The sequence below is a fragment of the Pezoporus wallicus genome, unplaced genomic scaffold (genome assembly GCF_028554395.1).
Source record: "Pezoporus wallicus isolate ANWC-B61680 ecotype Strahan unplaced genomic scaffold, APGP_CSIRO_Pwel_v1 contig_13740, whole genome shotgun sequence".
In the NCBI taxonomy this organism is placed as follows: domain Eukaryota; kingdom Metazoa; phylum Chordata; class Aves; order Psittaciformes; family Psittacidae; genus Pezoporus; species Pezoporus wallicus.
Window position 1 is genome coordinate 889,631 of NW_026639057.1, and position 23,842 is coordinate 913,472.

A 23,842-nucleotide genomic window follows, 5' to 3' on the forward strand; every position below is an offset into this window, starting at 1 on the left:
AGCTTGGAAAGGTTGCTTCCATCACTGCCTTCTTTTAAGACTGGTGGCATTGCTGTTTATATAGCTTTTCTTCATTGAGTGTAAAAGACACGTTAAGATATGCTTAAACTTAATGATATAATGAAAAGGAACTTTAGTTTGAAGGGAGGAGGCTGTTTCCTACTAGGAAAATAAAAACACCAGAAGAAAAACTGTCATTCAAGTAACCACCGTGGGCTTTTGGGGTTCATTTCGGTTTAAAAGAGGCACTGCTCGCACCATTTACCTCAAGTAACGCCGCCATGCTACAAACCCGCTCCCCCCGTGAGGCCCCCGAGGGTCCCGCCTCCGCTGGCCCCGCCCCTTCGCGCAGGCGCGCTGCCGCCTTGGAGCCGCGGCCGAGGCGTCCCCGTGCCGGGCGGGAGGCGCTTCACCGGGCGCCGTTGGGCGGGCTGCAGGAGGCCGAGGTGAGCCGGGGCTTGCCCGCTGCGGGCTGACCCATCGCGGCGGCCCTGGGCGGCAGGCGGCGGTTATTTACCCCGCTCTCAGCCTATCGCCTCCGCCGGCTCCTCCCTGCTCCGGGGCGGGGAGGGCTCCGCAGGGGTACGGGGCGGGCCGGGCCTGCCCCGCCCTCACGGGGCGCTGGGGACGGAGGGGTCCCGCTGACCTGCGAGCGGTGCCCGCCACCGGGGCCGGGCCGCGCCGGGTGTGAGCCGCCTCAGGCCGAGGGAGGGGTGCGGCTGTGGGGAGGGCGGCACTGGCGGGCCTGGGCCTTGGGGAGTGTGCTCCTTGGTGTGTGGCCCCCTTTCGCCCCTCTCCTGGTGTTGCCCGGTGTCTGGGGGTGCTGGAGGGGTGTGCTCAGCCTGCTCTGTGCCGCCTGCCTTCGTCCGGTTGGCGGTGCGTTGAGACAGGTGGGGATACTGACGTTCAGTTTCGTGTGCTTTCAGTCCCTTAGAGACACAGCCCTCTGAAATTAATGAACCAACATGCTTGGCAGAAGACCTAAGAAAAGCCCTCAGGCAAAGGGCCAGGGAGCTGCAGTTGCAAAGCAGGTAAGGAAGGTAAAGGGCTAGGGAGATGTGGTTGCAAAGCAGGTAGGGAAACCTACTCCCACAGCTCAGGCCTCTTCCTGCTGTTTTCCTGCTAGAATCTTCCTGTGTGTTAATAAGATACTGCAGGACCATGGCAAAATTAAATTGCATGGTGCCTGTTTTCCTGCTTTCTCCTTCAGCACATTCTTCTCAAAAGTAAATACCTGATATGCAACAGTGGAGGTCTTGCAGGGAAACCACAATGTTGTAATGCTGTAATCTTTGTAGGAGACCTCATGACTCATGCTTACAGTAGTTTACTACCTCAGGTATACTCTGGTTTATCAATAACTATACCAAGGCTTGTCTTGCATCTCCAAGAAGACAGAAATAAAAAGACTGTAGTATCAGATAACAAATTCAGGGGCACATATGGGAGAACATTAAGGTGCTACACCAGAAACAGTTAATTTCCTAGTATATAATCATTTTTTCTTGGAGCAGGTAGACCAATAAGTCTGTATCACACTAAAAGTGAGCTTAGATGTGTGTGTGTGGCTGTTGGGGTTTTTTCACAGTCTTTACCTTTCGCTGTAGTTTCAGAAGCCTTCAGGAGAGAAACACGATGTAGTCATGCCTGGCCAGTGTGGGGAGTCAGGCAACAGTGTCAAAATCAGAAATACAGCCAAGGCAAATTGTGGGTGGAACAGGTAAAGAATGCGTTAGAACCAGAGTGGAACTTTAGAAACTTTTGGAGATAGAATAAAGGCAGGTAACAAGAGGGAGGAGTCACTGATAAAAAATAGAAGGAAATGCAAAAAGACATTGGAATAGGATGCTAGAATAGAAAAATAGCTAAGATATTCTCTTTTGGTGATGTCTTAGGAACCAGCGTTCTCATACTGGAAACAGAATGATTTAGTTAGAGATCTGTAACATTGCTCCTGCTCTAGTATGAAAGTTTGCGTTTCTGAATTGGAGAGGTAATAGATAGTCTGTTTGAGCAAGGGAGAAGATAAAGGTGAAAATATATTTTCCCCCTTCCAAAAAAAAAAAGAACCGCACTTTAAACAGATAAAGAATAAACAAAGGATCTGATTAAGATATCTTACTAATTACTAATTCAATACAGTTGGTTATTCAGCCTGACAGCATAGAGGGTTGTTTCTTGACGCAGATTCACTAATAGCTTGCTCACTTGCAAATTAACTCGATTTAAACTGGTTTTGTGCTATGTGGTGTATCAAATGCAAGTTTTTTAGAACCTCTTTTTCTGCTTCATTAAGTATTTATTTAATACCATTCATTTCATTGGAAATGCTGCTTACTGAACAGATTGAGAGACTCAGTGCTTGAACTGCTGGATTCTGTTCTTGACTGAATTCATTACTACACTTGTTTAACTTTCTGCACTTGTAGTGAAGAATGGCTCAGATGTGCTCCTGATCCATTTTGCACATTGATATGTGTGTGCATGTTCCAGAGCACTTTAATATTTAGATCTCCATTATAAATATTTCCTAACTAAATCGTATCCTGATCTTCTTTCCATTCTATCCAAGACTGCAAATGTATTAGTTTTGTTTTACAGAAGGGAGGTGGATAAGGCAGAAGGTGGCTAAATGATCTGCCCAGTGTCTTGCAGGATCAGGGCTAGCAAATAGCTGCTACTTTTGAATACTGTTCCTGGTCCTTGGAATCCATGTTTCTCAGCCATATTTCACATTCTTCTTTGGAAGAGTTCAAAGAGAGTCATAAAACATTTCAAGGCGGTAGCCACCAACATCTCAATTCCTATAGGGTTAAAAAAGGTTGTTACACAAGGCAGCTTCAGCTTCTGGCAGCACTGCACGTCCTCAGAGGCAGGAAGAGATTGTTAACTGTTGTAATAATGACAACTGAGTTTTATTCCTTGGCTTGAGAGAGGCTGCACTGCTGCCTGCTTGGCCATGTGAAGATGGATAAGTCACACTGAGGCCTGTGCTTAGAAAAAGTCTGAGGGAAGTTATTCTGACTACCTCAGAGGATGAACCTAATTCAGTTAATTCATGTTTATCAAAAAAGCTTAGCATACTGTGAATAAAAATGTTATTTCTGGGGCAGTTAGTGTCTTAACCAGCAATGTAACAATTGTGATAAAAAGGTATCTTAGAAGAATATCTTTTAGTCTGAGACCTCAGGTTTCTCTGATACCTATGTCCTTTGGCATATTTTACAACAATTGAGTGATAACCCTACTACTTTGACAAATTCTGATTACTGTTATTAATAAGATTGCTGAAGATGCTGTTGCTTAGCTGATGATATGACGATAAGCAGCATATGGTGATATGTTGCTTAGCTGATAATATGTCCAGACAGTTGGTTGTTTTCTCCAGTGTACCATAGGCAATCCTGGATTTGTAATCCATGATACATTGTAAGGCTGTGTGTGCGCATGCATCTTCCATGTGTTTGTGATTTACAAACTGAGGTAAGGAGAAGCACAGAGCAGTTCTGTATATGTGAATATAGCTTCTTCCAAGACATAAGGGGTAAATCTCTGCAGTGTACACATGTCAGACTGGTATTGTGTGAATGATGATTACATACCTTTTAGCTTAGCTGTTAGCAGGAACTGCCCTGAACTTCCCTGATGATATCTGCTTCATGAGGTTCAGTATAACAGACATCATTTTGTTTTACTTTATTATGTCAGACTGTTAAAAAGGCTTGATTTTAAGGAATCATTGATTGTGTGGAGTTTTAGAGGGAGTATTTGTGGCTTATTAAGATTTATGTGCCTCATGTCAGTTAGTGATTAATGCCCGGTGTGCATTATTTTGGTAATAGAAGTGGTATGAGAGTGGGCCTTAAAAAAACCAAAGAGCAGAATCCAGAATGCATGACAGTGTTTCAGTAATTGACGCAATGTGATGGGTTTGAGTGTCATCTCTATTCTAACTGTGGTATTTTATTTTCCCTTGGCTCCAGCTGGGGCTCTTTGTAGATTTCAATCCAGAAGAGATGCTGCTGGCTGCAGAGGATGGTGGGGATGATGGGGACCTTGAAGCAGAGCTTGCAGCTATCACAGGAGTGAAAGTGAAAGAAGAGAAATCAAAACCAAAAGTGAAAAGTAAGTTTTATAGTGTTTGGATTTTATTTATTGACAACCAGAATAAAATTATTAAGCCACTTACTTACAAATCACTGGCTTATCTAAACTATTATTTCACCACTGATAGAAGCTGAAATTGCAACGACTCTTCTTAAACCTGAAAGGTTTAAGTTGTAACTCCACAAGATGGGCATGAGCTTTATTTGTCTGTGCTCCTATAGCCACAGGATAAGGATGCGTGATGGCTAGCCAGTTTAAAGACTAAAGACATGCTTGTTTAGCCTATGAAGCCATAAAAAGGTATAGTAGGTGCTAGATGAATTAAATCATCAAAAGGGAATTGTTTCTTGTGGAGGGTTGGTTGTTGTTTGGTTGTTATGTTTGGGTTGTTTGAAAACTGAATTTACTGAATGTACTCAAATATTGTTACTTGTTACAACAATGAATATCCTTCTAAGAGGGAGATCGTGAAACTGATGAAATGACAGGAGGTTAGAGTGTCTCTTGGACTGGATCCTTACTATTCTTAACATTTTAAGCGTGTGTTAATGTTGTCTGATGGTGTTTGCAAGCAGCTATTCAGTGGTTTACAGGGTTGCTATAAACTGCTGCTAATGAAGGCTGCCATTGAGAGGGGCAGTCCCTTGTGCACATGCTCTGCCTGTAAGCTGCTGCTGTACATATTTACAGAGCTGCAGGCTGAGCTGCTTGAGGAAACTGATCTGTAAAAATACATTTCCCTTGTTGTGCTGGGTTTTCACCTGAATCAGTTCCTTGATCTGGTTTGCTACCTGCTTATTTGAAAGCTGCTGTGGCTGCAAGGGAGGGGCAGCAGGAAGTGGTTGAGATGGGACAAGGAGAGTGGGACCTACCCTTGCTACAGTTCTGCAGTATTTTGCCTGTAATATTTGAAGGGACTTCACACAGAGCTGCAGGGAAATGAAGAATTTCAAGTATTTAGAAAAAGAGACTGTCTACACACTGTAACTGGTGAGAGGCAGAGGAGGTGTTTATATTTAAAACTAGATTTTAAATCATTTCCACTCTCCAGATGTCAAAATTGTAGTAAACCCATAAATCTAATAAGCATAACTGTACTAAGAAGTGCAATAGCAGAACTTCTGCCATTGGGCAAAGGTTGCTCATCGTTAAAACATGCAGGAAAGTGTTTTGAGGGTGAATCTGTGTCCGTTGAACTGTCAGCTTTTCAAATGCTGACTTCCTTCCTGCCTTGCTTATGTCACCTAATGTGTTTTTTCAGTCTCTCTATTCATATGAGGAAAATGAAACTTCAGACAGTACAAAACTAAGATTTACTCTGCCTTTTAAAGTTATGTGTTCTATGATTCTGTTCTATGGCTCCTAAATCTGTTTATATCAAAATCATTTCCAGCTCTTCTGTTTTCCTGGTAGAATTGAGAGTATGTAGATTAGAAGCTCATGGAAGATGAACAACTGGATAGCTGGCACTGGGGACTCATGAGACCTGGTACTGTGTAGTGATGAGGGCATGGTGCATGGTAGGGGCACCTGGAAAGGAGGAGGGTACAGTAAGGACGGGAGGAAACTTCCTGTCTGGAGAAAGACCAAAAAAAAGGGACCCAGTACAGTACATTCAAGTGCTCAGTTCTTGGCTATGACAAGGTGCAATAATTCACTCCTGGATTTACATTCCAGAGCTCTGAAGGGGAAGGGGGAAGGTGGTCTCTCCCTCTACCTTGAAGATACAGGCAACAAAAGCTGTACTGTTGCAACATCTTAAGTACGGAGATATCTGCTATCTGTGACTGATAAATGCCAGCTGATCAGCCACTTGGATGTCTGAAATCATAGCCTCAGCTTGCTGTACTGGATTAGAGCTTCTGAGAAGGCTTGACTGGCTTTTTTGCCTTTAGTGGGGCTTCATGTAAGGAGCACTCTGAGCCTTGCACTACAGCCAGTTGCCTTTGGATATGGCCTACTGTCCTAGTTGCAGAGTTTTGCTAAAGGTTAAATCCATGAGCAGCATGTTTGATATAGATACTGAAGCACTGATATGGTAGATTAAGTTATGTGAACAAAACCAGCTTTGTACCTGAGTTCATTTTCAGCTGATTCAGCAAATGCAGTAGACAGATGGGATCCATTTTAAGATGCATTTAAATTGACTGTAAAGCTCTGTCCTGAAGATGTATATTTTATGCAACATTTAATGACACTTGTGAGTCACAGTCATGTGTCTGCATCAGGAAGTATCGGAGGCGTTTGTGTGGATGGTTGGGGTTTGTATGCAAATAAATTCACCTTGGAGAGTTGGTGAAAGAACCTGATAGATAAGGAACTTCGGTTGCCACAGCATGAAGCAGAGAAATCTCCAAGGAGGAGTTAAGTAGAGTTTTCAGTGTTAAGACCAGAGTTAGACAGCAATGCAGAAAACGAAGAAGTGTAGCTAGAGAGGTAGAAGAAACAACACTTTCTCTGATTTCCTTAGCAGTTCTCTCTGCAGTGTTCTGCTGCTACTTTTAGGCTCAGGACAAGTATGATGCCTTGATGTGGAGTGTTCTATTTTTGTATGCCAAGTGTGACTTTGCAGTGGTGTTTGATGTATAAAACAAATAGTTTTTCAAGGTAGAAAGATATCCTTGTCTGTCTTTCTGGCTGTCTTCAAGCATATGGATAATTTGCTGTGCCTCCTTGCTTGTCATGTTAACAGCTGTAACAACCAGGAGTTTGGCTTAAGGCTTGTGTTGTTCAGTATGTCTCCAAAACTGATGTTAATGTGCCTCATCATATTCAAAGGATACATACCTAGTTTAACATGAGATGGAGAGAGAGAGACATTCTTGTAGACTGTATACTGGGAAAATGGATCAGCAGCTGGAGTCTCAAGCATAATGCAGACCCTATACAAACTCCAGTGATTTAATTAGTTGGTGTTTCATTGGAAGTCTTTGAGCTCAGCACCATTTATGGTAAATGCCTTGAACTTTGTTCTGATTTATAGATGTATGTGCTGTTGTAATACATAGAATAACATATTTGGGGCTTTAAAAGAAAATGTGAACAGAAGTTTCACTGGCAGGTGTGCTGGGATGGTTAATGAAAGTGTTTGCATCTCATGCATTTAACTGTTGGGCTAACTCAGTTATATCCATAACAGCAGATCTTTGGGAACTAGAATACTTTTAACTCCAATCAGTTCAACATGAGGGAGAGAAGAAAAGGGACAGAACTGGGGAAAAAAAATAGTTTGTTGGCACTTAGGGATGGATGGCTGTGGACCACTTCTCTTCCATATTGAGTCAGAAGTTACTTCTGTCAGTCAGGGGCTACACCAAGAGTGAATTACATTTGTTTGGGTAAACTGACAGGAGGCAAAGGACACATAACAGACCTAGTGGGGATGCTGAATCCAGGCCTTGTTAATACGGACAGTCATGTCATAAATCCCTTTCATAAGTACCTAGCATCAGCTTAAAACTAGATCAGATGTTTATTCCTACTGAGGACAGAGGCTGCCCCAGTAATTCCCTTTCATGCATTGAAAGTTCTAATCAGGTCTATTTATCAACAGTTTATATTAATTTTCTCTTGTGCCACCACTGATTTTTATCTTAACATTGATTTTTATCTTGAAGAATACAGTTTTGATATAACAGCCAAGAATAGTAGTATTCCCCAGTTTTTCTGTGAAAAACTGAAGACTTTGTAAAGACAGAGCTTCTGTAAATAATATCATAGAAGTATTTATCTGTATTTTAAATCAGCCAAGGAGCTTGAGGTGAATTCTGTTAAGTTTTTCCTGAAGCAGTTGTTTCATCCTGTCCCGCTTGTCTGTCTTGCCCAGTCTTAACTGTCAGTACTGTGCAAGTCTGCCACAATACCTTTCTCTTTTATGTCTGTCCTTTCTGAGCACTGTTGTGTCCCACCATACCAGCTAGTCTATTACAGTGCTTATGGTTATGCCATTCAGGCTCCTAGTATTAGTAAGCAGACATTATTTCTCTCTGACATCTAATTTCTGAGCTAGGTTATTGGATGCAGTCATTTTCTTTGTTTTACTGCCTGCCTTGACTGTCACTCTCAGAAATACTGGTATTGTTTTTTCCTGGTTGTTCACTTCCCAGTCTTTGCCCTTTATCCATGACTATACTCTCATTTAATTATGGCAGTATCTGATAAGGGGAAACAAAAGAAGCCACTGCTCTTCTTCAGCTGGTAGCAACTCCTTTAAAATTTACATCCAGTGACTGCATAATTGTTACTTGGGCTTTATGGCTCCTTGTGGTTTCTTTTTACAGCTCCTCTGCCCATGGATCATATTGAAAAGATGGCTGCAGAGTGTATGAAGGACCTGAATGAAGACGAGGAAGACGAAGCAGATGATGAAGACTTAGAGAAAGATACAGACCTGTTGGTATGCATAACTTTGTTAGCAAGAAGTTTCAGTGCGTCTTTATTGTGTTTGGGGTTTTGCTTTTGATTTTTGATGGAACTACATTTAGCAAAAAAAGTCTTAACTATGTAGTGAGAAGCTAAAATACTGCAAAAGTGTTTCCCTAGATCTAGAGCTTCGCAGGATCCAGCCCCCTGTGCACAAGCATAAGAGTTTCCTAACTAACATTCATATGCAAGAGGGTCCTCAAGAATTGGGGGAACAGCAGGAATCCCATTCCAAGTCAGCTGGGGGAATACCACCAGGGACATTCTCCTTAAAGTGACGTCTGTCACTGTTTAGCTACTGCTTCGCATAGTGCTTGGCCTGAGAGAGCATCTCCCAAAAAATTCTTTATCATTTCAGTGAGTGATCTAAGGGAAGGAGTGGTAAGCAGTGGTTTTTACTGCCAGTGTTAATAGATGCTTTTTGGAAATCTCAAATTTGGGTGTGAATGAACTTTGTAGAAGTAATTCTCTGAACATCTCCAGTTTCAGATCTCTAACTGCAAATTTGTGTGGTGATCCTGGAGCTTTTAAGTGGTGTCTGGCTTCCTATTGTGAATACAAGTGTGACCAGTTTCATTTAAAAATAAAAATAGAATAAAATAAAATAAAAGATTGGAATAGAAGACTTTCAGACTCTCTGGTTGGGTTCAAAGTCCATCCAAAGATTTTGGGGCTTGAGACTTGATGTTATTTTGTCTTTTTAGAAAATAGAAAAGTATGAGGAAAAGCCTTTTGTTGGCTTTTACTTTTACTTTAGGCAGAATTGCAGGAAGTTCTGGAAGGTGAGACGGAAAACTGTGAGGATGAAACAATAGCAATGGAGCCATCCACTGCTGAACCAGAAAATGAGGAACCGGAATTGCAGCCACAGGTAGGAAAGAGCTTCATGTTCCTGACAGTTTTGCTGAATCACTGCTGTCATACTGCTTATACAAGAGTCATAAACAAGGATCTAGAGAGGTCTTCTTGCCCTCCAAGGAAGGAGAAGCTATGCTATTGGTGTCTTCTCTGTGGAAACCAGTGCTGTGTTGGTACAGGTGATTTTTTTTGCTTTGTTCAGCAGATATATTTTAATATTAGCATAGAATTGAGGAGGTAAACAGTTGGAATCAAGCATGTCTTGTCCCTCATGTATATAAGCATACAGACTGCAGCTTAGGCTTCCAGAGTTCCTGTATTCCCCGTTATTGAGCAGCATGCCAAAATTGTGAGACTTGTTAGCACTCAGCATCCTTGGCATCTTTGTGGAATTTTTCTCAGTAGGATTTGCTTTCTCAGCTTCATTGTCAATCCTCATGCAATCAAATAGTTTATTCAGTTACTGCCATGTTTCTGTTTACGCTACAGATTCCGGTGCCCTTGTGCATTAGGCCTGTTAATAAATGGGTCTGAGAGAGTTTCTGTAGAGATAATGGCAGTAATTGCATTAGTAGCCATCTGAAAAAGCCCTGTAGCTGGGGAGTCTTTGTAAGTAGCTACTCATAACTTTGCTTAGGCTGCTTGTGTCACTGAACTAATTCCAGGCTGTAGGAGGAGGAGAAAGAGCTCTTTTTGTAGTAAAACCAGGTTGAAGAAACCCAGAAGGGAGTAAACTAGCGTGTTTTAAAAATAAGAAAAGAAAAAGTCAAGATTTGTGCCAGAATACTTCTTCACACCCTCTGTTGTGTGGTGTTTGAGAGACTTCACTGTTCTGCTCACCTACTCCCTAACCACATGGCTCCAATTACCCTGTAACTGTGAGTTTTCTAGATGTCTCCACCCATTCTTCTCTATTAGGCCTTTGAGAGAAAGCCCAGAGGTGGATCCAGGGACTGTTAGGGTAGTACAAGTGTTCCTCTGTTTGAGAGACTGTTCCGTCCTTGTGCTCTTGGTTAACAGGAGTGTGTGTGGAAGAGGAGTATTTGTTTTTGCAGTGCTGTGAGAAAACGCATATAGTTGGATGAAATAAGTTTTCTTGATTTGTTTTATTATCTTTTCTGAGACCACCTCACTTCCTGCTGTTACCAGTGAGCTGCAACAGACAATAGAGAAGAGGCTTGCTAACTATAGGACAGCAATTGCTAACGCAAAGGAGTCGGGTGAGTCGGCCAAAATACGCCGATACGAAAGAGGCCTTAAGGTGAGTTGGGTTCATCGGGTATGTGAATGAGGCGAGGACAAAGTCTGTTCTCTAAACTGTGGTTAGAGTCTTTCCAGATGTGTGGATTTGTTGAAGTGGGAGAGAAATTCTAATATGCTGCCTTGAGTTACTTTAAAGGCATTTCTTGTTACTACCAATTTGATGTAACAGATATACAGATAAAGTGTAACTTCAAATGCCTTTTATACGTTAGCTTTGTTTCTGTTGAATGGGTAATAAGGGTAGCTGGAGGCAAGGTTTGTGGCAAATGCTGATGTTAAACTCGCCAATCTAGATCTGAATTTGACTTGTGATAGCTGTTCCATGTTACTTTAAAGCAAAGTTTAGGAGCATTCCTAACACAAACACCTTAATACTAACCCTCCACTCACTTCTGTGAGACAAAGGAAGGTGAAACCTTTTCTGTGAGTGCATTGGCTGTGCTTGAAAATGAATAGAACAGGATTTTTCATTAAGGCAATTAAAAATTGCAGCAAGGAGTGTTCTCTTCAGTATTGCATCTTCTCAGCCAGGTGGCGTGCTTGTAGTTCGTTGATAGTGCTTGGTGGTTGCTGCTGTGCAGAGTGCCTGTATTTCCCTGTTCGCTTTTATCTGGTCCCTTGCATCACCTCACACAGCAGCCGGCTTGGTCTTGTTGAGCAAAGCTTTATAGCTCAGCAGTGTCCACTGGGGGAAGAATGTCTCACTAGCTACAAGGGTACAAAGGGAACAGCTGAAGTCAAACCCAGGGGAGGAAATGCACAAGAAAGAAGATGTCTGTATGCGTCCTCTGCCTGCTACCTCTGAAAGGAACATACATTAAACTACCTGACCTTTCAGAGAGCGAGATGGGCAAAGCAGCTTATTTCATCCAACACCGAAGCTTAGTGCACTGTTTGCCACTTCCTTTATTTTTCAAGGCAGGGAGTTGCTCTGTCTCTAAGCAGTGTAACTAAGGATAATAGAGCAGATCGCATTTCACAGCTCACAGTTCCTTAATTAGCAAAATGACATGCCAACAAAAGGTGTCCTTAGTTCTTGGAACTGTGAAGTTTAATCTCAATGTTTAATTCCATTTCCCGTCAGTCTGTCATCCCACATGTGGAGGAGAGGGGCCTGTGTGTGGGTTGCTGTACTGGTCTGAATCCCCATCTTGCGTGCTGTCGGTCCCGGTATCTCTGTTGCTTAATAGGTCAAACAATGTCATGGCTAGCCAAAAATAGCAGCAATTCTGGCACTGATGAGATTATTTTGTTGTCTTTCTGTGCTTCTATTTTGGTTTCTGTGGAAGATGAAAGAAGTAGAATTTTTGTTTTGGCTTAAAGTGCATGGTGGTCTTTGAACCTTAAATTTCAAACAAAACTACAACAACTTACTGAGGAAGGTAGTGTTTGTGCTGGAGGAAGGGGTTTAAAAATACGAGCAGCAGTTAACCCATGTTACGTATGGTGAGAGCTGCTTGCCGTAGGTCACTAGCTGAAGCTCCATTTCCTTTGTTAATAATTAATGGCTTTTCTCATTGCATTGGGCAGGTATGCATGCTCCTTTCTTCCCTAAATCCACATAGGCAGTGGCATTTCACAGTAGTGTATTTTATTTTGAAGACACAAAATCCATCTGCAGTTAGTATAAATGGCTTCCTTGGTGACTTTCTGTGGCAGAGCTGAGTGGGCCACATCAGTTATCCAACAGTTCTGGGTATTGAGGTACTTGCAGTTATGTAGTTTGGGTAGCAAGTCCTTTGCATTGTGTTGCTCTGATAATTGGACACCTTTCACTAGCACTGAAGTTGGCCTTGCAGGGAAATAGAGAGCTAAAGGGCAGCAGCCTGTAGTGATGTGTGTAATAGATCTCATCAGGTGTAAGGGAATGAATTTGTGTTTTAATGATTTTATGCTAGTAGCATGTTTGATGAAAATTCCTATTGACTTTGCTGTTCCATCTCTGCCAGACACTAGAAACCATGCTGGCTGCAGTGAAGAAAGGCAAAAAAATCAATGAGGAAGAAATGCCACCTCCTGTTGCAACAGGAAAGAGTTCTTCTCACTTATCCCAAGCTACAGGAGTGGAGCTAGAGAATACAGGAGATTCAGTTGGTGACCTACTGGAGAATAAAGATGAGTCTGCTGCAGATGATGAGCAGAAGACCCCTCATGAAGCAGTGCAACATGTGGAATCAGAGTCTCTACAGGGTCACGATGCTTCTAGTCCCACTGCAGAAACAGGTACCCTGATCTGAGGGGATAAGCAATCGCAACACTATTTAAAGCTATATCTTTCTTGATATTTATAGCAAAGCACTATGTTGGAACTTCCCTGCTGAATGTTTCAGATAGAGTAGTCAGTGAGATGCTGAATTTCTGGCAGTGGCATCAATTATTATTGGAGAGCTCTTACCTGCACTGTATCAGTATCTTTCACTTAACTTTTCCTTTGCCTCAGTTTCTCCTTCAGTATTGTCAAGTGGAATTCCAAGCTTTAAGGGGTTTTGAGATACTGACCAAAAGACCACTTTTCAATTGGGAAAAGTGGGATTATGATGTCTGGTAGAACTTCTGGAGACTGGTGAAAAAAGGACTTACTTAAGATGGCTGTGTGGTTCAGAGCAAAAGAGGGCAAATGCAGGTATTGAATAGATGGACATAGCAATGGAAGCACATCTTGCAAGCTCTGTATAAGTCTTGAATGTTCTGTTTCATTCTCACAGATCTCCAGAAGAGCAGCACACGAGCAATACTACTTATGAGGCAGAAGGAGTATAAATTAGCAGCTCTGAAAGCCAAGCAGCAAGGGGACCTGGAGAAAGCAAAGGAATACATGAAGGCAGGCAAGGTGTGCACACAAGAAGTCATGAATTATAAACATACTCTGTGCTTTACCAACATGCATTGAGTGTCAAATATTTATTGTGGCAGCTAGAAAGACTTGGACATACTAGAATAAATCCTCTGTTTTTTTTGCATTAGAAATTTAATGTGGTCTTGGAAGCTTTGGACAGTGGGCAGCCAATAGACCTGGAGAATATGCCTCCATCTCCTCAGGGTAAGATTTGCCTTACAGAAGCCCTTTTAGAAGTCTCTCTGTGCTGTAATGAAATGATTCTGCATTTGATTGCAAAACTGTAAGAATTGAAGATCACATAGGTCTGAGGCTTATTGCATGTTCAAATTCTAATCAAAACCTAAGAAGAAAACCGAGTTCTTATATTGAAGTTACTCTCTGTGAATTACAAGTTCAAGTAGGCAGTGATGTCTAATATTCCTGGGTTTATAGCTTTATACAATAGATCATATTTAAAAATGGAAGGGAAAGAATCCTTAAAGTTTACTGTGATATTTGATGGTGTTATGGGTTGTCAACTGAAGTTCGTAATGTTCAGGTTAAGAGATTACCAAATAGGTTGCAGTGCAGTGAAGTTTAATTTTAAAGGAAGTTACTGGTTTTAAAGATACTTCTATCTTTTTAAGAGAGGGCTTTTTAAACTAGGTCTGGTATTGCCACCAACATTTAATTGAACTTAATGTTTTAAACCATTTACTTTAGTAAATTAATTTATTCTAAGAAATTAAATGATAGATTATTTCAGTAAGTTACTTGATTTATGATTCCTTAGGTTAGAAACTGATCACCAAGTGGCATTAGAGAGAAAGTTCACTCATGACACAATCTTACATTGAAAAGTGCAAGATTTTTGCAGTTCTATAGTTTTCTGAAGTAACCACTGCTACACAATGCCAGAAACTTGGGTGTCTGAATGGATGGTGTTACTTGCTTTCCTTTTTCAGCACATCTTTTGTTACTAGAATATTTTAGTCAGTTAGCAATCTTGTTCACTCCTTCCATCTGCCACCACACCAAATTGTATTTTGAGGAGAGAATTCTTAGAATACTTGAACTGGTTGTGCTTTTTTTTTTTTCCCTTTTCTCGCAAGCAGCACTAACCTACATTAAATCGGTATTTGAGATTTCCTGTTATGAAGCATTTTCTCTGAATGATGGGAACATTACACTTATCTAGCCATGCAGATACTGTTCTGAAGCCAGAAAGCTTTCAGGAAGGTGATGTGACTGAATTGATGGTTTTCAGAGTAACATGGGTTGACTTGGTGTTTATGGAACAAGTGAAATTTCCTGCTTTCCTTGCATTGCAGATCTTGAGAGCCTAGTAAATGTACAAGGTGCATCCAAGCAAAAGGTACCTGCTCCAGTGGGAAGTTCCCAGGATCTTAAACCACCTGAACCTCACACCCGAGAAGCTTCAGGTAGGACTTGTGGGTTTCTCTTGCAAGCCATAGAAATAGCACAGGTGAAAGGCACTTTAAAGCCTGCCCTATCGCACTGAACTGCATCAGAATTGAGTAAACCTAGGTCCTGAGTATTGTTTGCTCCTGATCCCATCTATACTTTTGTATTCATAGTAAGACTTTGCAATGGTGTTTTTGTCTCTGCAGAAGGTAAGGAAGGGGAGGAAGAAAGCAGCTCTTATGTTTTGAAATCCAAATCACATACCATTTCTTTGTCTGTCTTATTTCAAGCTTCCCTGCAGCAGCCAAAAACAGTGCTGGAAGCATTGCAGCAAAGGCTTGAGAAGTACAAGTCAGCAGCAGCACAGGCTAAAGCGAGTGGGGATGATCGGAAAGGCAGGATGCACGAGAGAATAGCCAAGGTAAATGAAAGTGTGGCAGGCTGCTTGCATCCAGCAAAGCCATTTGAGTTAGTTCTCTTGCTGAAAACTTTTTCAGGGCTGAAATAATTTGTGTATTGTTCTTCTGTTTGTAAAGAGCTCCAGTAGGAAAGCTGTAAAGCATACAGAGGGAAGAATATAGAGAGACAATGCACATATTATAGTAAAATACTGTGTCTTCTGCAGTATTTGTGGTGGCTAAGTGCAGATGATTGCTGGTTTATAGTCAACTCTGTTTTATGTCTTACTGAGTGCCTTTGTTTGCAGCAATACCAGGACGCCATAAGAGCCCATAAAGCAGGGAGAAAAGTGAATTTTTCTGAGCTACCTGTTCCTCCTGGTAAGTGTGAATATGAAATGTCCTAATGCCATCTTCTGTATACTTACTGGGCTCTGAAGGAGCTGTGCAGATACTGCCTCCTCATCCTGTGGAACAGCTCCTCGTATTTCTCAGTGGCCTTGCTGTTTGATGGTATTGTGAAAGTGATTATAAATATGCACCCAAATGTTAACACTGGTGAATAGTCCTGATTGTCGACTGTAAGTTCCAAACTGCCTGTTTGACAGTATTGGAACTTAAAACTGGTGCTGTTTGAAAAGTTTTACAGTTTAACCATGGGCAGGTGCTGAAAATGTTGCCTGTTTGTCCTGTGTATTTGCCCTGGTTTGTCTTTCCTCCTAGAGGAAAGATTGAATTTGGGATGTATTGGCTTTTTAATTTACAGGAAGGAGATTTTTGACCCCATTCTATTGATTTCCACCAGGAGCCTCAGAACTTTCTATCTAATTAATCATCATCTTGCACCTGACAAGTCAGACCTGTAATTCAGCTCTGATGACCAGTAAAATCAGTGTACAGAGATGAAGCAAGTCATGCCTGTGGTCACACTGAGACACTGGCATGGGCAGAAACTGAAGCTGCTTCTTGAGACTGTGTGTTCTTTTCAACTTCTTCAGAGCACACGTAGTGCTGTATCTGTAAAAGGTCGTCTATGAATGTTCCACCTCTTTTTTGCATGATACTGTTTCTCCCCTAGGAAGCATCATTCCTTTTATCTTGTGCCTGGTGTGTTCTCCTGAAAAGATACTTAGCACTGCAAAGAGGTGCCTAGGCTTTTTACTTTAGGAAAAGGACATGGACCTTGTGGCTTTTTTGTCTTTGTCAAATGTGGCAGTAGCAAGCACTGTAGTAGTAGTATAGTAGGCAGTGCCAGCTCTGTCAGGTCATGTACTGCTGTGAAGGTTCCCTGCTTTGAAGGTGTTCCTGGAAGGCTGAAAAGTTGGACCAGATGATCCTTGAGCTCCCTTCCAACCTGGTAGTCTGTGATTCTATGAAAAGCAGTTTGGCACCCCTCGTTCTAGAGAGTGATCAGTTTCTTGGTAAATCCCAGTTTCTGTAAGGGTGAGGTACTCCATATTTACACTTCTGAAAATACGTATAACTCCTCCATTTCCTTACATATTAGCTACATATTTTTCAGCCATCATTTAGAGGCCATATGATTTTGGTTGAAGACAACCATCAAGCAGTCACTGGGACCAGCAATGAGATTATAATAGACTGGCAGTGCATTTCATTGCATCTGAATGATGATAAGAGCCAGCCTTGATCTCCTTGGAGACAGAAACGCTGCTGAATAATGGATCAAACTGGGGGCAGCAGCACAGGGTTCTGCCTGTCTCTGTACCTCTAAACATGTTCTGTCCCTGTAGGAGCTATCTCTAGGTTTAGAAGCAGTTTAGTTGCTATTTCTTGGCACCTCTGATGAGACCAGCAACAAGAATACTTGGTACATATTAATAAGATAAATCTTATTAACAGACATTTCATAGTAGTTGCTCTGTGTCTTGTTCAAAGCTGACACTGAAGTGGGAGTGTGGAAGTGAGTTTATTTTCCATCATCCAGCCTTCCTCCCGTCCTTAAAAGGATAATAAAAGCAAAAAGGATTGTTCTTCATATACTTCACATTTAATTACTGTGATTCTGCCTTACTTTGCAACCTCTGTATTGCTGTGGATTTTCAGCAGAGGCTGTTAGTGTGTTATCTAGATGTTAGCGATGTGTTGTTTTATTACTGTATGGAATAGCACTGGTTTTCTGCTGGACTATGTACCTTTAAGGTGAGGCAGCAGTGAGAGGGGAAAAAGAGCCAGCAACAACTTGTACTTTGTGCAAAGGAGACTGAATTCTTTGCTGGTCCTGGAAGCATCTCTGTTACCAAAGTCTTGAGTTTGCATGGTTCCGTGGCTGGCTACCGGTTGCTCAGCTTAGAATACTGTGCTCTGTTACTGCATTATCTTAAAGTCTGTATATCTGTGAGAGATCTGATCTTAAGTCCACCACTCAGACTTTATCTAGCAAGGCTTTGTGGCCTTGGTCTCAGTGTGGTTATGCTCAGTTATGAAATAAATGAGGTAATAGATGCTTGGATAGAAATAGCTTTATGAAAAGAAGAAATATGGAAGACAGATCTTAGGTCTTATGCACCTCTTCTGTGTTCCTTTCCTCCACAGGATTTCCCCCTCTTCCTGGTGTTGCAGCAACGGATGGTGACAGCTCAATAGCTGCTGTTCTGGAAAGTGCTGGCAAGCTGGCAAACATGGAGGAGAATGAAGATGACGAGGAGGTTTGTATTTCTTAGTAGGATGTGTAAAAGTTAAAACTCTGTCTCTTTGATATGCAGAGATGAGGCCACTGGATTTCCAGTCAAGGAAGATGAAATACATTTCCCATAACTCTGAAGAGTATATGATCTCAGTAGTAATTTCAGTTTGTATTATAGTGCAGGAGAGAGATGAGATGTTATTAGAGTCATTACCTACAGAGTCTTTGAGTCCAGAGTTTGGCTTTTTCATAACTGTCTTACGTGTGGCTTTTATTTTCAAAGCAAACACTTCAGATCCTAGTCACCCCCTCACATTGTTCTAAAGTACTTCAATCTGTATTTTCATCCTGCATCCCAGTAGCTCCTCTGTGCTTTCCCAGAATTTTCAACACTTCTTGTCAGGCAGCACCAGCCTTTAGACTTCGGTTTGATTTCTTTCTGTCTCTGGATTTGGTTTCTGATTGTTTATGCTTTCAACTGGAGTAGCTTTTAACGGAGAGAATTGCTAGATGATGTTTTTTCTGCATGCATCTGCTTGTTTTTGAAGTCAGTGCCTTGTTGAACATTCCTTTTGTCCCTTCTATAGTGGAGGTTTGACCACTTGCACAGGTTAACTACCTAATGGCATGACTCATAAACCTCCAGAAGTTAAAATTTGCTGTCTGGAATGTTATGTTCCCCTCAAAAGTGATACCAGAAGGCTGATAAATGATAACCATGGTTGTTGATGCTGTCCTCAGCCCTGGAATAGATTTTTATTTATATAATATGAAATTCCTTTTGTTATGTTAGACTGAACCTCTGGCACAGGCCCCTGTTGCCAAGAAGCCTGCTCAGCTGCCTGCAAAGCCGACTCAAGTTGTTAAGCCAATTACAGTGCCATCTGCTGTAGCTGGGGAGGAGAGCTCTCCTGAGCATGTGAAACGAGCTTCATCACCTTCCACCGTGCATAAGGCAGAGTCAATGGATCACCTCCCTCCAGCTGGTAAGATGAAAGGATTGTCATTCCTAGTGATCCATTAGCAAGTTGCTTGTACTAGTTTAGTTTAATACCTTGGTAAAGACTTCATTATCTTTTAGATATGAGCTTGTGAATATGTGCCATAAGTGTCCTCTGGCAGGGGCCTCAGTATATGTGTCTGCTGGAGGGCAGATCCAGACCAGCCATGCAGCTTTATTTCATAGAGGCAGCAATGTGTAATTCTAAGGGTGATTGGGTTTTTAATTAATTTTGATGTAACAAATGTATCCGTTCATAATGTTTAACTCAGTTTACAGTTGAACTCTGTGTGTACTCTCATTGAAGTGGACAGCTTGCCAGTGTGAATTATTCATTGATCTAATGCAGCTTTTACATCAAACAATGGTTTTTGCCTAGTGCTTTATCTGAGGATCTCAAACTGATACATAGGCAGTAGTTCATCAGTTTCTTGGTCTCCTGTTGCTAAGGTCACTGAACAGTCTGTACAAGATTAATTGTACAGATAGTCAAGGGCAGCCGCCTCCTCATGGTGTGATTTGGGCACACACCAGCAGTGTTCAGGCTCTCACTGATTCTGTTGTTTGCCTTGACTGTAATTGAATCATAGAATCACAGAATACTTTGGGTTGGAAAGGACCTTAAGATCATCCAATTCCAACCCTCTGCCATGGGCAGGGACACCTCACACTAAACCATGTCACCCAAGGCTCTGTCCAACCTCGCCTTGAACACCGCCAGGGATGGAGCATTCATAATCCCATCCTCCTTCCATTCTGCCCTGGGTGGTTCCCTCAGGACTGCTGATGCAGGGTCTTTTACAGGCTGACAAACATTTCACAGTGCCAAGCTTAAGCCTTCTGTCTAGAAAAATTCCATGACTTGTTTTATAAATACTGCTAAAACTTAGTAGTTGTCCATTTTGACTTTGAAAATCTGTGAATCCTCAGGATTTTGGGGTGTTGCAGTTTTAGCTGACATATTAATCTTTTGAGTGAATTGCTCTCGACTTACAGTGTGAAGGAACTGATATCTGGTCTCTGATATTACAGTAATTTCTCCTGGGTGTTTCACGTATTGTAAAAGAAGACCAGTAGGTGCAACAGGAGCCTAGACAGATCATACTGACATGATTTTCACTGCAGTGAAACAGTCAGTACTTCACTAATGTAAAGCTGTATTTCATTAGCCAAAGTGCATTCTGTGATCCAGATGTTACCTCCTGTCCCCCAGAATTCCCAAATGCAACTTACAGCTGATAAATCGACTGTAACAGAACTGTGTTGTTGGAGGGCACAAGGCATAGGGAGGTGTGAGAGTGGAGCAGTTGCACTTAATGCCTCCACCAGGAAAGGCAAGGAGCCAAGATCAGTTGGATTAATGGCTTTGTTCAGTGCATTCTCCACAGATATTCTTTGGAATACCTGTGCTCTGTGTCTCAGGCTCACAGAGCACACTGTGGGTTTTGTCTCAATGGAATCTGGGCTAGTTACCTTGGCTAATTAATTTGGGTTTGGCTGATTGGGCAAATTGCTCACAGCAGCAGGACAGTGGCTCTTTTGTGAAGATGGGAATAAGGTGATTGTCATCTGCCAGCAGTGAACATAGTGTGAGAGTTATTGGTGTATTTGTTTGCCAAGACAGGCACCTCTTGCAAGTGCTGCTTAGCTTGTGTAATCACGAGTAGAGTGCGGTGGTGAATACGAGTGTCTTTGAAAATGGCTCATGCTGTGCATTTTCTAAGTGAGGTATAGAAAGAGGCAGGATGCACTCACCTGGTACAATGTAAAGCGTTCTTTCCTGACTTGCACAGTTGTCCTTATATTATGGGAAGGAAAGAGGAGACCCAATAAGAAATGAAGATGGCAAGGAATCACAAATAAGCAGAGGTGATAAATCTGAGTGTGCCTGCATATTGGTTCATCTGTGTCTCTTTCCTGACAGTTCAGGGTTGAGGGAATAAATGAGTGCAGAAGATGCTCATATTTGCTGTCTTCTAGAAGTTAACATGTCAAGCTGAAAGCTTGTATTCACCTTCTGCTTTGGATCTGCAAATAAAGGGCTGTAATCACTGTTGTGACACTTGTGATGTGCTAGGAGGTTTTGATGAAGATGCCGTGATAGAAGGAAGTTTGTTTCTTTTTCTGATACTTGACATTGAATCTGGCCAAGAAACAATTAAGTTCAGTAAGGAAATGTCCTTATTGGATAGCTGTACTTCTGCTGACCTTTTTCTGGCTATAAATGGAACATGATAAACCTGTTTCAGGAGCATGGCAGTGTCAGATGAATGAAGGTTTTTATTCAACTGTTTTTCAGTGAGGGAACAGCTGGAATTTCTGGAGAACAGAAAGAAGCAATACATAAGGGCAGCTGTCAAAGCAAAGAAGGAGAATAACCTTGAACAGGCCAAGATGTATCTCAGGACAGCCAAGAGCTTTGACATAAAGATTCAGCAAGCAAAATGTGGCAAACCTGTTGATATTTCCAAGGTTAGTAGGACTGTCAGTATCTTGCTTTGTTTCATGTTCTTGGACATCTAAGTGCTTACTTCAAACACTGAATGATTTAATAAACGTTTCTTGACACAATTAAGTTAGTTTAAGTCTGGGTGCTGAGCTCTGAAATCCTCCTATATTTTTGATTTAGTTTTCATTTCATTTTGTTTCCTCTGCTGCTCAAGTGTTCCAGATTTTGAGAACATTTAGTCTCCATGAACCGTTTGCTCCTTGATTTACACCTAAACCATGCAGCTTAGAAGTATCCCCTGTGGTTAGGGTGTGAGTACATCTCTTAGCTACGTCCTGGCTCCATTTTGGGATGAGGATCAGGTGCATGTGATGGAGTGATGCCCTGGTTTCTCTTGGTATTTGGCTAGATGGGAAACTAAACTGCACTGTTCATTATTGCTGACCTGAATAATCAGGGAACTAGGCCTGTAAGACATGTTGCAGGGTTTATGATTTAAGCAGTTGTCAGTGGTGTGAGTATGGTTTGGGTTGGAATTGCCTTGAGAAGGAGCACAACCCCCCTCCTTTCACTGACCTTTCCATACATTCTGGCTGCTTTTTGTTTCCTTAATTTTTTCCCCTATAAGGGCTCTGAAATGTGGTGTCCTTACATTGCAGCTGCCATCACCCCCTACAGATGATGAGGGCGATTTTATCTTCATACACCATGAAGATGTCAGACTGTCTCAGAAAGCAGATGAAGTGTATGCACAGCTCATAAAGCTGCTGAAGGACCAGTATGAGGTGACCAGTTTATCTTTTTTAGTGAGGCTTTGGGTGTTGTTATTTTAATATTTCTCTGGGTTTTATTAATATTATCATCCATCCCATCATTGTTTCTGTGGGGTCTTTTGCTTTTCTTTTAAATTACTTCTGATTTTGTGTGTCCTAAAGGGGAGCATTTTCAAAGTTAGATTTTCTACTTGTTGAAGTCAGTGGCGGTGCTTGGAGCCTCGGGACTATCAAACTGCCACTGTTAATATGAGCACTCCGGTTTGTAAATAGTACCTGAATGATTAAGACCAGCCCTTGACTGAACCTCATATTTGGAAATGAAGTGATTAAAAAGCAATTAAAAAGGGCAGAACAGCTTAAATGCTGTGCTGTTTTACTGGGAATGGTGGGTGGATGGTTTTGGGTGTCTTGGGAAAACTCTTGCCATTTCTTAGGTTGTCATCAGCCTCAAAACTCTGCCAGTCACAAGTCTGTGTATAAGGATCACTGAGTGCAACTGTATTTGTTTGGGTTTGTTTCTGTTGACAGAGATGTCTGCAGTATTCCAAGCAATTCATGCATCTGGGAAATGTAGCAGAAACGACTCGGTAAGACCCGCTGTTAAATCATCCCACAATGTGGTCAGTTCAGGCTTGAGTCTGCCTGACCCCCTTGAAGATGATGGGGTTTCAGGTTGTTTCTCATTAAGTGAAAGGGTCAGGACCTGTGAAGCCTCCTGCATGTCCAGGTTACAGACTTCTGGTGTGAGGCTTACTGTCTGGGCTGTATCTGGCAGAATGCTCTGTTTGATGTCCCAGTGTGTGTTGTAGCTTTTCTGTTGTTTCTTTGCCTTTTCTATAGGTTTGAGAAAATGGCACAAGGCTGTAGAAAGGACATGGACATCCTGCAGCTTGCACGAGCACAAGGAATGGAGCCTCCAAGCCATCACTTTGAGGAAAGAACTTTCAAGATGATAAGGTATGGAAAACCAAAGGGATTTCTCAGGCATGCTGGAATGAGTTTCCTGGTTTCTAGATCTTCTTTAGGGAATTGTGGGCTTCAGCAGACTTGGGTAGCACCTAGGGTTATGCTCAGCATTCCTTAAAAGACACACAACAACTTAAATACACAGAAATTCTTCTCTAACTTCTCTTCTGGGTTCTTTTGTTTTCAAAATATCTTCAGCTTCATCTCGTCATATTCTGTTACTCGAGATACTCTTCCTTCCTCTGTGTTCCTCCCTCAATCCTGTTGCCTTTAGGCTTTGTTGATGGCATTTTCCATTCTACCTCAGAGATGTTTTTGTCTTGGTTTGTGCTTTTTCCTTGCTCTTTTGTAACCTATGAAGATGCTCTGTGTAGGAGTTGAAAACAGTCTGGCACATTCCTGGTGTCCTGGTCTGGCAGTGGATCTGGCGGTGGGCTACTGGGATGAATACACTTTTTTGTCATTCTTTTTTAACAGGATATTTTCTGAGCTCAACAGCACAGAAATGCACCTTCTTATTGTCAGGGGGATAAACCTACCAGCTCCACCAGGTAGGCACTCAAAGGGGCACGTGGGCTTTTTCCCCTGGGTAGGTAAGGAAAGTAGTGGGGCATGAGATTTTTCTACCTTAAAAGACCACTTTAGGAGTCAAGACTTTTAGCCAGCACTCATTAAAACGAAGTAACCAAGGTTCAGGCTCAAGCCCCCACAAA

The 23,842-nt window shown here is 41.9% G+C and overlaps 1 protein-coding gene across 2 annotated transcripts in view; it reads left to right on the forward strand.

The window, feature by feature from the left end:
• The first annotated feature begins 297 nt into the window (after positions 1-297).
• CC2D1B (coiled-coil and C2 domain containing 1B) overlaps positions 298-23,842 on the forward strand; it is a 34,540-nt gene continuing 10,995 nt past the window's right edge. Inside the window, exons 1-19 of one of the 2 annotated variants that reach the window (XM_057413562.1) lie at positions 298-446; positions 927-1,031; positions 3,984-4,125; positions 8,388-8,503; positions 9,287-9,400; positions 10,511-10,648; positions 12,600-12,873; positions 13,356-13,480; positions 13,615-13,690; positions 14,800-14,910; positions 15,184-15,314; positions 15,600-15,672; positions 17,848-17,960; positions 18,732-18,924; positions 21,238-21,410; positions 22,047-22,172; positions 22,692-22,750; positions 23,004-23,120; positions 23,607-23,680. In XM_057413562.1, the coding sequence (XP_057269545.1) occupies positions 966-1,031; positions 3,984-4,125; positions 8,388-8,503; positions 9,287-9,400; positions 10,511-10,648; positions 12,600-12,873; positions 13,356-13,480; positions 13,615-13,690; positions 14,800-14,910; positions 15,184-15,314; positions 15,600-15,672; positions 17,848-17,960; positions 18,732-18,924; positions 21,238-21,410; positions 22,047-22,172; positions 22,692-22,750; positions 23,004-23,120; positions 23,607-23,680 (2,221 nt within the window). In that variant the 5' untranslated portion in view covers positions 298-446; positions 927-965. Of the gene's footprint in view, positions 447-926; positions 1,032-3,983; positions 4,126-8,387; positions 8,504-9,286; positions 9,401-10,510; positions 10,649-12,599; positions 12,874-13,355; positions 13,481-13,614; positions 13,691-14,799; positions 14,911-15,183; positions 15,315-15,599; positions 15,673-17,847; positions 17,961-18,731; positions 18,925-21,237; positions 21,411-22,046; positions 22,173-22,691; positions 22,751-23,003; positions 23,121-23,606; positions 23,681-23,842 lie in introns of those variants that run through there. The other variant, XM_057413563.1, reaches the window with a different exon arrangement.